Source organism: Oncorhynchus tshawytscha, linkage group LG02, assembly GCF_018296145.1.
Source record: "Oncorhynchus tshawytscha isolate Ot180627B linkage group LG02, Otsh_v2.0, whole genome shotgun sequence".
Classification (NCBI taxonomy): domain Eukaryota; kingdom Metazoa; phylum Chordata; class Actinopteri; order Salmoniformes; family Salmonidae; genus Oncorhynchus; species Oncorhynchus tshawytscha.
This window is the reverse complement of record NC_056430.1, coordinates 47449060-47465184: the sequence shown is the minus strand read 5'-3', so window position 1 is coordinate 47465184 and position 16125 is coordinate 47449060. Positions and strand designations below refer to the sequence as shown.

At 40.1% G+C, this 16125-nt stretch overlaps 1 protein-coding gene across 1 annotated transcript; it reads left to right on the top strand.

Annotated features, from left to right (window-relative positions):
* Positions 1-7027: 7027 nt before the first annotated feature.
* Positions 7028-9327, top strand: LOC112223138 (progonadoliberin-2). Its single transcript, XM_024386143.2, has 4 exons — positions 7028-7374; positions 8157-8302; positions 8453-8536; positions 9032-9327. The coding sequence occupies exons 2-4, from the start codon at positions 8165-8167 to the stop codon at positions 9068-9070; spliced, it is 261 nt and encodes an 86-aa protein (XP_024241911.1). The 5' UTR covers positions 7028-7374; positions 8157-8164; the 3' UTR covers positions 9071-9327.
* Positions 9328-16125: the final 6798 nt, after the last annotated feature.

Below are 16125 nucleotides of genomic sequence, written 5' to 3'. Positions count from 1 at the left end.
AGTAGCAAAAATGTGCAGAAAGTAGTTTTGAATGCATTTTATTGAAGGGAAACAATAACAGTCTTGAACTTTTTTGACAAAATAATGATATGTTTTTAAACTGTACAATGAGGATTTCAACTGCAAAATAGTAGTCTGCTCCTATTTTTTGAACCATTGCCCCCACCCACAAGGTGTATAACAACAATAAATAAGAATAAAATAAGACGATGGATACAAAACAAAACGTGAAGAACATAAATCAATCAACTCTAATTAGCACATGTAGGACAGTATGCAAGTGTGGGTGCATGAACTTTGCAGATGTATTTCTCACATGTGCAGCACATAGTATTTGTTTTACAGTCCTTTGGGGGGCAGAATTGACATCTCCTCCTCTTGCCTGCACCAGCTGCAGCCTCAGGTGGATCAGGACAAGATTCAGCCCCCTGAACAGTTTTCACACGCGCTGCAGAGGCTGCTGTGCGGGGGAGGTGCTCCCTTCTTTGAATGTGTTAAGTTACAAGTGCCTTTCCCAGCTGCTCCAAGAACACCCTCCTCTTGTTCCGCTCATCAGGCATTCAGGTAGGGTTGATCTTGTTCCAGATCACGAAGGCATTGTATGAGGACACATCAGTGATGTTATGGAAGATGACTAGAGGCCAGCGGGCAGTCATCCTCCTGCAGCTGTAAGTTCCAATCACCTTGTCCAGGTTGTCCACGCCTCCTTTGTTGTGGTTGTAGTCCAGGATGATGGCTGGCTTCCTGTCCTCACAATCACTGGTCTCAGCCCGTTTTGTGCAGTGAGCTCAGGAGGACCACATTCTTGTTCTTCTTTGGGAGGTAAGAAACTAGAGTGGGGGTGAAGGCAAACTTTGATGAGAACGCCTCACTCCCCCTTGTTGAGAGGATTGCAGGGGGGAACTCAGGCTTGTTCTTTCTAACTGTGCCAACCATGGTGATCTTCCTCTTCAGGAGCTGCTGGCTGAGTTCAATCAGTAGCACACATCTCAATTTCTCATTGTGTTTTTGTGGTGTGTGCATGATTTTATAACTGTCGGGTCTATGACCGTAAGACAATCTTTATACCCTGGTGGTGTACAGCTTTCATGGAAATATGAACAAACAAGTGGTTTCATTTTTTCTAATGTTGGGGTCACTCTAGGAAAAGGAAAAGTAATTTCAAGTTGAAAAATATATAATTTAGGGGGTTTCTCTGCTGTTAAACATAGTGGCGGGCCATTTTTCACCCTTAACCCTTGTCTTAAGACATGGTCAGTCAATCCGAAAAATTTCAAGAACTTTGAACGTTTATCAAAGTGCAGTCGCAAAAACCATCAAGTGCTATGACGAAACTGGCTCTCATGAGGACCGCCACAGGAAAGGAAGATCCAGAGTTACATCTGCTGCAGAGGATAAATTCATTAGAGTGAAATGCACCTCAGATTGCAGCCAAAATAAATGCTTCACAGAGTTCAAGTAGCAAATACATCCAATGTTCAGAGGAGACTGCATGAATCAGGCCTTCATGGTCAAATTGCATCAAAGGACACCAATAAGAAGAAGAGACTTGCTTGGGCCAAAAAACATGAGCAATGGACATTAGACTGGTGGAAATCTGTCCTTTGGTCTGATGGGTCTAAATTTGAGATTTTTGATTCCAACTGCCGTGTCTTTGTGAGATGCAGAGTAGGTGAACGGATGATCTCTGCATGTATGGTTCCCACTCCTGAAGCATGGAGGAGGAGGTGTGATGGTGCTTTGCTGGTGACACTGTCAGTGATTTATTTAGAATTCAAGGCACACTTAACCAGCATGGCTACCACAGCATTCTGCAGCGATATGCCATCCCTTCTGGTTTGAGCTTAGTGGGACTATCATTTGTTTTTCAACAGGACAATGCCCCAAAACACACCTCCAGGCTTTGTAAGGGCTATTTGACCAAGAAGGAGAGTGATGGAGTGCTGCATCAGATGACCTGGTCTCCACAATCACCCGACCTCAACCCAATTTAAATGGTTTGGGATGAGTTGGACCACAGCGTGAATAAAAAGCAGCCAACAAGCACTCCATCACTTTTGACTGGTACTGTGTGTGTGTATGTCTGTGTATATATCAGAGGTGGGACCAAGTCATTGTTTAACAAGTCACAAGTAAGTCTCAAGTCTTGGCACTCAAGTCAAGACCGACAAGTCTCCAGTCAAGTCTCAAGTCCTAAACTTTGAGTTTCGAGTCCTAAACATGTCATGATGAGCTCTTCACCAAATGTCATACCATTTCATATTTTAAACAAAAGTAATAGTTAGTATATTACATTTACGCAAATCATGAATGTTTTTAAAAATATATATATTTACAACTTTCCAAATAAACTTTATATTTCCATGGAAATACAAGGGTAGCCATGAGAAAGACTCCCCCCCTCTCTCCATAGCGATCAACTATCAAGGATCACTATGGGGCGATGTAGGCTTGCACACAATCACCCAACCTTAACACACACCCTTTCTCTGTGTGGTTACAGTAGGCTAACGTATGTCAATGGCTTTAGCAACGGGAGTAACATCAGGCAGGATTTAGGATACCAATTGACTAGCCAGTTGTACCTCAATCTTGGGTGCAATGATCACGTTCCCGCACTGACTGTTCAGAGGCTCATTGATTTAACGTTACGTTAACCTACATGCAACACGAGCTAAGTTATAAATGATGTAATGTTAGCTGTCGGCTATATTAACTACGACTTACCATTCTTTGTGCAGCTTCAAATGTGGAAAATCTGTCATTGCCAACAAAGGGTATAGAACAAAGTATTGAGAAACTTTTGTTATTGACCAAATACTTATTTTCCACCATAATTTGCAAATAAATTCATTAAAAATCCTACAATGTGATTTTCTGGAGAAAAAAAATCTAATTTTGTCTGTCATAGTTGAAGTGTACCTATGATGAAAATTACAGGCCCAATTGCACAATTGGTGGCTGACTAAATACTTTTTTGCCCCACTGTATGTAAACTTCTGACCCACTGGGAATGTGATGAATGGAAAAAAAAACTGAAATAAATCATTCTCTCTACTATTATTCTGACATTTCACATTCTTTAAATAAAGTGGTGATCCTAACTGACCTAAGACAGGGAATTTTTACTAGGATTAAATGTCAGGAATTGTGAAAAACTCTGTTTAAATGTATTTGGCTAAGGTGTAGGTAAACTTTTGACTTCAACTGTATATATATATATATATATATATATAAAAATCCAATGTTATGAATATTGCTAGCAAAAACAGAAGAAACAACATTTTAATTACATACCTTCAGTAGAAAAAGGGGAATATCTTCTTTCTAACAATGTCAACTTTATTCCTTAACTCCTAATTGAGTAATTACACTAATTGGAACCAATTACACTCACTGGAGTATCTGACATATGCTTTGAAAAAGCCCCTGCGAATACCAGTCACAAGTGCTGCTGGCAAGCTTTCTTGATTTTTGCCAACACAATGCTAACCTTTGTTTAAACAGCAGCTACAGTATTAGTGAACACGTTTGGAGTTACTTTTCTATCTAATAGGCTATGTTACAGTTGACACTTCTTCCAGTTATAATGTGGGGAGGTCAAAATAATGCAAAACTATATACCAAGTCTATTCCATATAAAACGTGGGTTACCTGTCCTTGCTATTTACTATTCAGCAGATGACAGAAGACATGGGGGGAAAAAAACATGTTACTGACTTGCCTAGTTAAATAAAGGTTAAATAAATAATATAAAATAAAAACATGATGGGGGACGCTGGTTTGCCTGGGCAAGAAAACGTTGAAGACCCCTATTTTAATCTATATCCGAATAACACATGATCTAAATTATGCAGCTTGACGTAAGAACTTGATTGAGCCTACTCATGCAAGGATATGGATATCTGGACCTGGAAGGCCACTGTGTGTGTAGGCTTTTATTCACTAACACACCTAAACCAACTAACCATGGTCTATCCCACGGGTGGGCAAACAAACAAACTCATACCCTACTTTAAAATGACTGAAACCAAATGGAAACTGTAGAAATTATAGTGGACTTACATTCATAGAGATCCTTGACTGTCCAGCTCGCTAATAATCACCTAAATGAAAGCTAGACAGTCAATGAGTATCAACATTTCCCCAAATTATAGATTTTTTTTTGCAAATTTCACCGGTGAGGAAATATAACCAATTTTCTGTGCAGCCCTCCAGACCTCGTTGCGGGCCCCCAGGACAAAATTAGTTTTGACGCCCCTAGAGGAATAAGGATCAGGTCCCTCCTGTTATTCATTATGGTTTAAAAGGCTCAACTGATCCAAGATCAACTGATCATACATCCTACTCCTACATCCTAATCCTACATGTTTTGTGAATACGGGCCCAGGTTCTCCGGTTCCGTTGGCGCGTCTCAGAAAGGTTTGGTGGACAAGGCGATGTCTCCTCGGTGACTCATGCAGTGCTCTGTCATCATGTCCTTCTGTCAGCACCGTGTCAGTCAGCAGATAAAGTATTTCTGTCTAAGTCAACAGAGAGACGACACTGTCAAACAACTGCCTGATAGGAACTCCCCCTATGCATTTTAAACATGACAATTAGCCACTCTCCAATTGATACCCCTTCCCCCAAGCAAAAAGGCCTGTCAGACCGGAAATGAGAGTGATGGTGGCGGCTGGTATGTTTGATCGTGCTCGTGTTTGCTCGTCTGGTGTCCCCATGGTCACCGTGTCCTGGCGGTCACTCCAGTGTGATGGAGGCCATGTGACAGGCCACGGCACCACTTTAAGCATGGGCAAATACAGAGGAAATGGGATTTGGCCTAGGTCAGTGATCCTCAACCCCTGGACTGCAGACCAACACTGATCCCTGGGATGATGTTGACTGGTCCCACATACTGTTAGCTAAATGACACCAATTTGGTCAGTTCTCAAGTGATAGTTGTACTTGTCAGTGGCAATTTTAGCATGTAAATCTTGGTGGGGCTAAACATAAAAAAATTGGGATGCATGCCAGCAAAGCCACTACACAACACAACACCAATCAATACATTAATTGCACTATACCAGTGACAAACGGTGCCTACAAATTGTTAGGATCTACATAAAGCTCTCCCAACAGCAGAATCCCAACAGCAGTCCCAACACCTTACCAGTGCTACACCTGGCTATTAGCGGAGCCTTGTCTGGCAACGAAACAGTTAATTCAGCCTCATTTACTGCCTTTAAAAAAAAACATAGCTGATATGGCTGACTTGCTTAAACAAATGTGGTTTCTACTGGCAATTGAGATGTACAAAAGGGGACGACAAGCAGATATAATGCTATCGATTAAGACATTAATGGGCGAGCTAGGACGAACGTAGTCAATATAACTAACTATTTGTTCAGCACTTTTGAAATGTACAGCGACAGAATTCAGAACATGGGCTGTTCTTACAGTGTTCTCCCTGTACACCAAGTCAGAACCGTAGGATAAATAAAGAGGGCATATAAGCATACAATGAAAGCTCTTACAATATTCAATAGATACATTTCTCAAAAACAGGTTATAGGCTACATGTGCACCACCAAGTCAGAACAGTAGGCAAAATTAAGAGGTGAAAACAGACCAAATTGTTAGGGATAGGCACATGGGCTACTAACAGCTTTTTAAAATTATAAACTTGGATCAGCTAACACAACGTGCCACTGGAACACAGGAGTGATGGTTGCTGATAATGGGCCTCTGTACGCCTATATAGATATTCCTTTAAAAATCAGCCGTTTCCAGCTACAATAGTCATTTACAACATTAGCAATGTCTACACTGTATTTCTGATCAATTTGATGTTATGTTAATGGGCAAAATGTGTTTTTCTTTCAAAAACAAAGACATTTCTAAGTGACCACAAACTTTTGAACGGTAGTGTATGTGTATATACTGTAGGGTGAGTATCGGTAAAGTGGGACACTTTCTGAAAATGTGTTTTCTGGAACACCTTACAGAGCCACCCCATTGTCTTAACCTCCAACATGATACCATTCTAAATATCTTAAGAACTCTAATACACTATACAAAAGAGCAAAGCAAGAAATGTTAAACACAGGATGGATGACTCTTCTGCAAACGTAAATTGTGCTGAGACCACATTTTTTACGTTGATCCTGTCAAATTGGGACACCTTGATTGGCAAAGTGGGACACTTAATTCTTTATTGTGAAGAAGGATAAATTAGAGGATATATGAGTAATTTCAATATTTGTGTGATAAATAACAAATTATTCAATTATTCATACTAACATTCTTTATGTATATTTGTGGAACATTAAGAATGATAATTTATTATTATCATACTTTATTATAGTTATATGATGTAGCCTATATGTAATTGTATAGACTATAAATCAAATGAACTTCATCTCCGCCTATCAGCTCAACATTCTAAACACTACACTCTAATGGACATTTTGTAGAATGAAACCAGAAAGACCTTATCCCTCATCAGTTTCAGTTTCGACTTTTATTGTCACCAGAGTCAAATACAGCAAAATAAACTTTTTGTTGTTGTCATATACCTGTATGGTTATGAGTATACAGTAGTTAGCTAGGAGTTTTTATGTTGGTTAGGTTATATTTTTTTAAGTAAAATGCAGCTATGCAAGCTTTTTCTAGTAAGGAAAATTAAATTGAACATTCGATTATTCACCTCAGAACCCTATGTCATTTTACTAACCATTATGTGTCTAGAGACACGTGTCATTACACGGGATGCCACGGCCATAATGATGACATCATACCCACTGAACCTTTTTTTTAAATCATTTCTAACACACAGGCATTGATTGTTGGTTATGTTATTGTACACATGCAACGATATCCGTTACAAAGCTAAGGTGTCCCACTTTGCCATGTGTCCCACTTAACCAATACTCACCCTATGTCACTAAATGTGTTGATTTTGGTGTTAGGGGGCAGGGAGGGAGGGTGAAATGGGGGTATTAGATAGAGTGAGGACGGACATCCCGAGGGAGGTCAGGACTGTTTGGCGATGATAATTGGAATTGAGCGGATCTTACGGACACCCCGCGTCCCTGAACACCGCTCAGCTGACCGCTGGGAGGGGAAGGAGCAAAGGGGTCAGCGATGGGCAGGGCCAAGTGGCGTGGGGGTGGGGACATAAATTGAGGAGGAAGAGGATGCTTCAGAGATACCATAAGAGACCAGCTCTACAACACTCATTATCGGCTCAGGAAAAGTGACGTGCCACTGAGTTGCTGTATACCAACAGGTTAATAATAGGCAGAAGTGAACAGTGGACACAGACGTACCTGGGGGACATCAACAGTGACAACCGATTAAATACCACAGTGATTATCGAACTAAGGGTCTAAGGTAAGGATTGCTATGATTTTTGCTCTTGAGTATTAATGGGTATGAAGTGAGATCTTGGATAGGATTATTGCATTTGCTTTGGATTTGATGCTGTTTATGAATAATTTCACGTAAAAAAATCCTCAATAAATATTACGCTGTTCACATATTCTTTATTTTCAATCCTGCCTTGGTGGAATCTTGAGAAGAAATTACCTCAACAATTGCATATGAGAAACTAATCTTTAAAACCCACTGCAAAATCTGTTTGGAGAATTTCCCCCCCTGCATAAATATTATTTGATTGTGTCAAATATATCTCCAGCATTGGATAAGTTATGAGTGGCACAAGAAAAACACATTTTAAACTTTAAGGCTTGTTGTTGCGTGTTGCTGTTTGCCTGTCCAATTGTTCCTCTTCGCCAACATTTGGATACCCTGATTTGCAAGTCTGGCCAATCAGAAGGCGCCATCACACTTCTGACACCAATGTCACTACCAGCAGTAGTAGGACAGGCCACATAATCTGCGTTTACACAGACAGCCTAATTCTGATCTTTTGCCCAATTATTGGAAAAAGATGTGATTGGTCAAAAGACACATTTGTTTAGATAATTTTGGGGGGAATTGAGCAGCCTGTGTTAAAGCAGCCTCTCGCACTTTCTCTCGTTACTGAGGCAATAATTGTATAACCAGCCCCCATCCCTCCCTTTCTTTCCTTGTGAAAGGTACGCCTTATTGCACAGACTAGTGTCGCATGCTGTCTTCACCTACAACGTCCCTCTCCATCCCTCTCCACTCAGATCCAGTGATGGTGAGTGTGGCTAGACTGGTGTTTATGCTGGGGCTGCTGCTGTGTTTGGGAGCCCAGCTGTCTTCCTCCCAGCACTGGTCCCATGGCTGGTACCCTGGAGGCAAGAGGGAGCTGGACTCATTTACCACCTCTGAGGTGGGTCACAGTACTACAATCTCAATGACTCAAATGGATATTACATACAGCTATTTTCATCAGGAGTCAATACGGGTGTTTTTAGCACCTGTCTGGGTAACACACAGTAGCCATTTGTGTCACCATCATGCTGTTATCTCTCTGTCTCAGATTTCAGAGGAGATTAAACTCTGTGAGGCAGGAGAATGCAGCTACCTGAGACCCCAGCGAAGGAACATCCTTAAAAACGTTATTGTGAGTGCAGTGGCGGGACAAAAGTAATACATTAATTTAATGATACTGTATCAGGTGGCAATCATATAGGGCAGGGATAGCTCAAATCTGAGCCTGAGGGGACGGAATACTTCTCGTTTTCTTTTCTACATGGTCGATGAATAGGCAAATGTTGAGGAACATTGCATATGTGATGCCCTTTTCACTGTCAGAGGCATGTTTGTTCTACATAATGTATTTCTATCTGATATTTCCATAATGTTGTGCCCTGATGAATGTAGCCCTGGTGTCCCAAGTCTAAATCAGTCCCTCATTCAGAGTGAATAATGAAATGCCACTAGTGTGTGCTAGCATAGTATTATTATTTGTCTACAGGTGTTACAAGCATGTTGCACATCCAGGGGTGGAAATGGTGGGGGGAACCGGGTCCGGAAGTAAAATAACTTTGACATGTGGAATAAATTAAGGCAAAAAAATACTGTACCTGTAATTCATGTCATGTTACTCTCTTTGCAGTTGGATGCCCTGGCCAGAGAATTTCAGAAGCGAAAATAACCTTAGACAACCTATCAACCGTGGCTGATTTAAATCCTTCCTTGTCTCTGTCTGTTTCCTTCATGACCTCTATTCTAATCTCATGTGAATTGGTCCAATTTTGTGGTTTATCCACTTTGATAATCATATAGCATCACTCTTTACCATTGCATTCTCCTTCTGTCCCCTTTTTGCTGCTGTAGACTATCAATTACAGATGTAACATCATGCACATGCCATTTCCTTTAATAAAGTATCTATTTTGTTATTAATGTCTTCATCATTGTCCTCTCTTTAATTGATTTGTTTCAACGAAAGAATAGGTCAAGAGACATATGATGAGAGCAATGTTATCCTTTTTGAAAACATGATTTGAAAATACAAACAAAAAGAAAAACGAACATGTTCTCAGTTATTATATGCACATTGAGGACAAAATTCTAACTTTACAGAGAGTAAATAAGATCTCAAAAAGCAGAGAGGAAGAGGCAAAGCGAGAAGGTTTACTCCGCTCAAAGTCTGTCCACAAAAATAAGACCACTAAGGGAGGAATATTTGTATGGTGGTCATTTACCTTCACCATTTTAAATATCAACTTCAATGGGGTAAAGTCAGAGTTGGGACATCCCAAGGAACCCAGACAACAAGGACCATTCTGCAACATATTTTTAGTTATCTATGCAATGCACATGCGCTGCTCAGATAGGAACAAAGATGGAAGAGCAAAGTATGTTTTGCTAGTGGAATCAGATACTGAAAATAACATTATTTCTACTCATAACGTGGGTTCTGTATAAACACTAATAATACCAATGTTTCACAGATTGAAAGTGAGTTCAATAAGAATGTGAAATTACAGTTCGTAGCTAAAAAGCTAGGTGGCAATGCTAACGTCTTTAGCCAAGGCAAGGGCATTCTCAAATTAGGGAGCTAAGGTTAGTTCACTAACTGTTAAATGTTGAATAAGGCACTGTAGCCTATGATAAGGTCAACTTTAGCTAACAGCTATCCTAGAGGACCCATTTCCGTCTGTAAACAATCGTCTTTCCAACTTGAATGTCGTTTTGCACTTAGCCTTGTACCTACTCCAATAGCTAGGTCCAAAGGCACGTTGTGTTAGCTAACCCAAGTTTATCATTTTAAAAGGCTAATTGATCATTAGGAAACTCTTTTGCAATTATATTAGCACCGCTGAAAACTGTTGTTCTGATTAAAGAAGCAATTAAACTGGCCTTCCTTAGACCAGTTGAGTATCTGGAGCATCAGCATTTGTGGGTTCGATTATAGGCTCAAAATGTCCAGAAACAAAGAACTTTCTTCTGAAACTCGTCAGTCTATTCTTGTTCTGAGAAATGAAGGCTATTCCATGCGAGAAAATGCCAAGAAACTAAAGATCTCGTACAACGCTGTGTACTACTCCCTTCATGGAACAGCTCAAACTGGCTCTTAACAGACTAGAAAGAGGAGTGGGAGGCCCCGTGCACAACTGAGCAAGAGGTCACGTACATTAGAGTGTCTAGTTTGAGAAACAGACGCCTCACAAGTCCTCAACTGGCAGCTTCATTAAATAGTACTCGCAAAACACCAGTCTCAACGTCAACAGTGAAGAGGTGACTCCGGGATGCTGGCCTTCAATCTCATGAGAGAAAAGAAGAGTGCTTTTTGTTAAAAACAAAAAGATCTTACCTCTTCTATGCTTGGGCCAAGATTTACCACAGGGGGGCAGCAGTCGATCAATCCAACTCTGCAATCTTGGAGTCTGTCACTGCCATGAAAAATACTAAAATGAGCAAGCACACATGTGGTCTTCAACAAATCTACTTTTCTAGATTGTAAATTAGAATGCATATCTGTTATGTTGGCTATAAAAGATATCAGGTTCTTAGGAATTAGGGCTGAAATGACTTTACTATTAGTTAGCTACAATGCTGTAGGACTGTGTTACTCAGTGTAATAACATTAGCTGTAGGAGGAAATAAAAACAAATGTATCTCTGATTGAATGTAGAGGTTGCCTGATACCCCGGTCTACATACCGGTAGATCTCGTTTCGAAGGGAGTGAGAATCTCTGGAACAATGTTCTGCAGAAAATGCAATGTGTCTGTGTTGGGTCAAACAGGTGCAAGTGGTAAAAATGAGGACACTTGGCTTGCTATGGTTTATTGTAGAATGAATGACAGTTTATATACAGCAGTTATATCTGGTGTATATTTGAACAACGTCAATTGGATCATTGTTATCAAGATTCCGATGTTCCATGTTTTAATTACTTTTTTTGCAAACAATAATACAAACAAACAGATGGGAAATAATGCTTGAACATTCTTAGATCTCCTACACTGTGTTCCTGAACAGACATGAGACTAAATATTTCTCCATTTCAGCTTTGCGACTCAAGAGCCCAACAAAGGCTTGACTGTTCTGAGGCGCGTAGAGATGCTCTGAAGCCCTCTGAGATCTCCTGTTTTCAAAGAATCCTGTGGTTTGGTTCCTTGTCTCTCTCAAACCCTCGACCCCCGTAGAGCTGTGCCGTGCCCACATCCTCCTCCTATACGACCCCCACCTAGGCCTTGTTTCTCCCCCTATACCCCCCCCACACACACTCTAAAAACCAAGCTCCACAGCCATACAGTTTTAGTTAGGCATTAACAGTTTACAATTTCAGAATGCTTTTGCTTTACTGCAGCAAGGTACATTATTAAAGGGAGGGTTCACCCAAATTACCAAATGTATTTTGTTACTCTGTAAATAATTATTGGAAAGGGTATAACAGCAATCCATGCTTTGGTTTTGTTTACCTGACCTTACTGTTTCCAAATGCTAACCTTTTAGCATTTGTGGCACAAATCCAATGCAAGTCAATGGTACCGATATGAGCATTTTTCACACTTCACTTAAGTTACTTGGTCATGAAGAATGTAAAATGCTAATCAATATTATTGACTTGCATTAGATTAAGCATTTGGAAACACTGGCCTGGTAAATAGACCAAAGCATGGATTGCTGTCACATTTGTTCATAACTTGTAATTTGGGTGAACTTTCCCTTTACGACAAACTCTCTGGCAGGATGACGTTAAATGCCAAGTTCATTAGCAATTATATAATAATAACCGATTTTATGAATAGCATTTCTGAAATGTTCAGTTACATGGACTTTTAAGCACTTTTTTACTGCATTGTAGTACAGGGTAACTTTGCATGACCCCAACTGTATATCTCCATCACCCTGCTATATATACAGTGAGCTCCAGAAGTATCGGGACTGTGACACATTCGTTGTTGTTTTGGCTCTGTATTCCAGCATTTTGGATTTGAAATTATGCAATGACTGAGGTTAAAGTGCAGACAGTCAGCTTTAATTTCAGGGTATTTTCATCCATATCGGGTGAACGTCTGGGAAATGCAGCACTTTTTGTGCAAAGTCCCCCCATTTTAGGGGACCAAAAATATTGGGACAAATTCACTTATGTGTATTAAAGTAGGCTATAAGTTTAGTTTTTGGTCCCATATTCCTAGCACGCAATGATTATATCAAGTCTGTGACTCTACAAACTTGATGAATGTATCTGCTTGTTTCTTTTGGTTGTGTTTCAGATTATTTTGTGCCCAATAGAAATAAATGGTAAATAATGTATTGTGTCATCTTGGAGTCACTTTTGTTGTAAATAAGAATAGAATATGTTTCTAAACACTTCTACATTAACGTGGATGCTACCATGATTACCGATAGTCCTGAATGAATGGTGAATAATGATCAGAGAGAACGTTTATATTATTCCCTCAAGACGCACAAATATCATACCCTCAAGACATGCTATTCAAACCAAACTGTATTTGTCACATGCGCCGAATACAACAAGTGTAGACTTTACCGTGAAATGCTTACTTACAAGCCCTTAACCAACAGTGCAGTTCAAGAAGAGTTAAGAAATTATTTACCAAGTAGACTAAAATAAAAAGTAATAATAAAAAGTAACACAAATAACAATAACGAGGCTATATACAGGGGGTACCGAGTCAGTGTGCGGGGGTACAGGTTAGTTGAGGTAATTTGTACATGTAGGTGGGGGTGAAGTGACTATGCATAGATAATCTCCCCTGTTATTGTAATGGTGAGAGGTTAGAATATCTTGGGGTTAGGATCTTTGTGCGTCTAACTTTCTCACTCATCATTATTCATTCAGGATTATCCGTAATCATGGTAGCATCCACATTGATGTAGAAGTGTTTAGAAACATTCTTATTTACAATAAAAGTGACTCCAAAATGACACTACATTATTTACCATTCATTTCTATTGGGCACAAAATAATCTGAAACACAACCAAAACAAACAGCAAATGCATCCAACAAATTTGTAGATTCACAAGCTTGATGTAGTCATTGCGTACTGTGAATATGGCACTAAATAAGTACTTAACTTTTGACTACTTTAATATACATATAAGGGAATTTGCCCCAATTTTCCCCCCTATTAGTCCCCCCACCCCCATTTTAGGGGTCTATGTACAAAAGTACTGTAATTTCTAAACGGTTCACCCGGTATGGATAAGAAATACCCTCGAATTAAAGCTGCCTGTCTGCACTTTAACTTCATAGCCATTGTATAATTTCAAATCCAAAGTGCTGGAGTACAGAGCCAAAACAAAAAATGAAATATCACTGTCCCAATACTTTTGGAACTCATTGTATCTGATGTAATGTTCTTACCGAAAGGAAATCTTTTGGAAATACAAAAATGAACCAATTTTGCGGATCGTTCCACATTCTATTGAATTGTATCCCTTAGTTGGTGTGCTGTGTGCGTCTCTCAGGGTGCCCATATAAAGGCAGGCATAAAGAGGATATAAGATAATGTACGTGAACAAAACACGAAAGCATGATCACATATGGGTTGTAAGTGAGTGGTGTTAAATATATTTGTTCATGAGAACCAAAATTAAAAACGTATCCACAACATTGAAAATCTTACTGTAAGGTTGTGAACAAGTAAATGTGAGTTACAATATTTGCTGTGAAATATAATTTTTTAATATGAAAAATAGGCTACTTATAACTTAACTTTTATTGTAGGAAAGGTGACCTCAATGCTGCTTCACATCTCACAGTGGTAAGGTTCATGCTTTGTTGAAATTGTCAAGACTCAGACATTTTCAGGTATTTATCAGGTTTAGCAATTACAGAAGTACTCATTGAGCTTCATTTTTGGTTGGTTTTGTATTTCTTTGACATGAACTGGAGTTAAGGTGGCTTGATCTGCAGCCGTGCTCCAGTACTCAGTGCGGCTGCAGCTGGGCTAGGTCACACACCTGGGCAGAGAGGTTAGGAGAGGTGAGACTTGGTAATTGTGCAAACTAGTCACACCAGAAAAGCTTGGCCTTTGTTTTAAATGCATTGGTATAAAACAATTCCATATACAGTGCATTCGGAAAGTTTTCAGACCCCTTGACTTTTTCCACATTTTGTTACGTTACAGCCTTATGCTAAAATGTATTCAATCAAAACATTTCCTCAACAATCTACACACAATACCCCATAATGACAAAGCAAAAACAAGTTTTTAGAAATTGGCAAGTTTATTAAAAATAACAAACAAATACCTTATTTTCATAAGTATTCAGACCCTTTGCTATGAATCTCAAAATTGAGCTCATGTGATTATCCTTGACATGTTTCAACAACTTGATTGGAGTTCACCTGTGGTAAATTGATTGGACATGATTTGGAAAGGCACAAACCTGTCTATATAAGGTCACACAGTTAACAGTGCATGCCAGAGCAAAAGCTAAGCCATGAGGTCGAAGGAATTGTCTGTAGCGCTCCGAGACAGGATTGTGCCATGGCACAGATCTGGGAAAGGGTACCAAAACATTTCTGCAGCATTGAAGGTCCCCAAGAACACAGTGACCTCTGTCATTCTTAAGTGGAAGAAGTTTGGAACCACCAAGACTCTTCCTAGAGCTGGCTGCCTGGCCAAACTGAGCAATCGGTGGAGAAAGGCCTTGGTCAGGGAGGTGACCAAGCACCCGATGGTCACTCTGACAGAGCTCTAGAGTTCCTCTGTGGAGATGGGAGAACCTTCCAGAAGGACAACCATCTCTGCAGCACTCTACCAATCAGGCCTTTATGGTAGAGAGGCCAGACAGAAGCCACTCCTCAGTAAAAGGCACATTACAGACCGCTTGGAGTTTGCCAAAAGGCACCTAAAAGACTCCCAGACCATGAGAAACAAGATTCTCTGGCTCTTTGGCTTGAATGCCAAGGGTCACGTCTGGAAGAAACTGGCACAATCCCTACAGTGAAGCATCGTGGTGGCAGCGTCATGCTGTGGGGTTGTTTTTCAGTGGCAGGGACTGGGAGACTAGTCAGGATCGAAGGCAAAGATGAACGGAGCAAAAGTACAGAGAGATCCTTGATGAAGCCTGCTCAGGATCTCAGATTGGGGCGAAGGTCCACCTTCCAACAGGACAAAGACCCTAAGCACACAGCCAAGACAATGCAGGAGTGGTTTTCAGACAAGTCTCTGAATGTCCTTGAGTGGCCCAGACAGAGCCCAGACTTGAACCCTATCTTACATATCTGGAGATACCTGAAAATAGCTGTGCAGCAACGCTCCCCATGCAACCTAACAGAGCTTGAGAGGATCTGCAGAGAAGAATAGGAGAAACTCCCCAAATACAGGTGTGCCAAGCTTGTAGCGTCATACCCAAGAAGACTCGATGCTGTAATCGCTGCCAACGGTGCTTCAACAAAGTAAAGGGTCTGAATACTTATGTAAATGTGATATTTACGTTCATTTAAAAAAAAAAGAGCACCTATTGTTTTGTCATTATGGGGTATTGTGTGTAGTTTGAGGGGAATAAATAAACTTAATTTTAAAAAAAATTATAAGGCTGTAACCTTACAAAGTGTGGGAAAAGTCAAGGGGTCTGAATATTTTCCAAAGGCACCGTAGTACAAAACTAGTGTATACCAGCACTATTGTTACAGATTGTAAATACTGCCGACCTTGACTGAAATTTCTGCCTATGGTTCTAGATGTCCATCGGTTGGGAAAAGTAATTGTTGATATTA

Bases quoted from the DNA above. Each gene is read 5' to 3' on its own strand.
- LOC112223138 (XM_024386143.2), top strand. From the start codon at position 8,165: ATGGTGAGTGTGGCTAGACTGGTGTTTATGCTGGGGCTGCTGCTGTGT. The intron at 8,303-8,452 runs GTGGGTCACAGT...TCTCTGTCTCAG, and splicing joins ACTCATTTACCACCTCTGAG to ATTTCAGAGGAGATTAAACT. The intron at 8,537-9,031 runs GTGAGTGCAGTG...CTCTCTTTGCAG, and splicing joins ACATCCTTAAAAACGTTATT to TTGGATGCCCTGGCCAGAGA.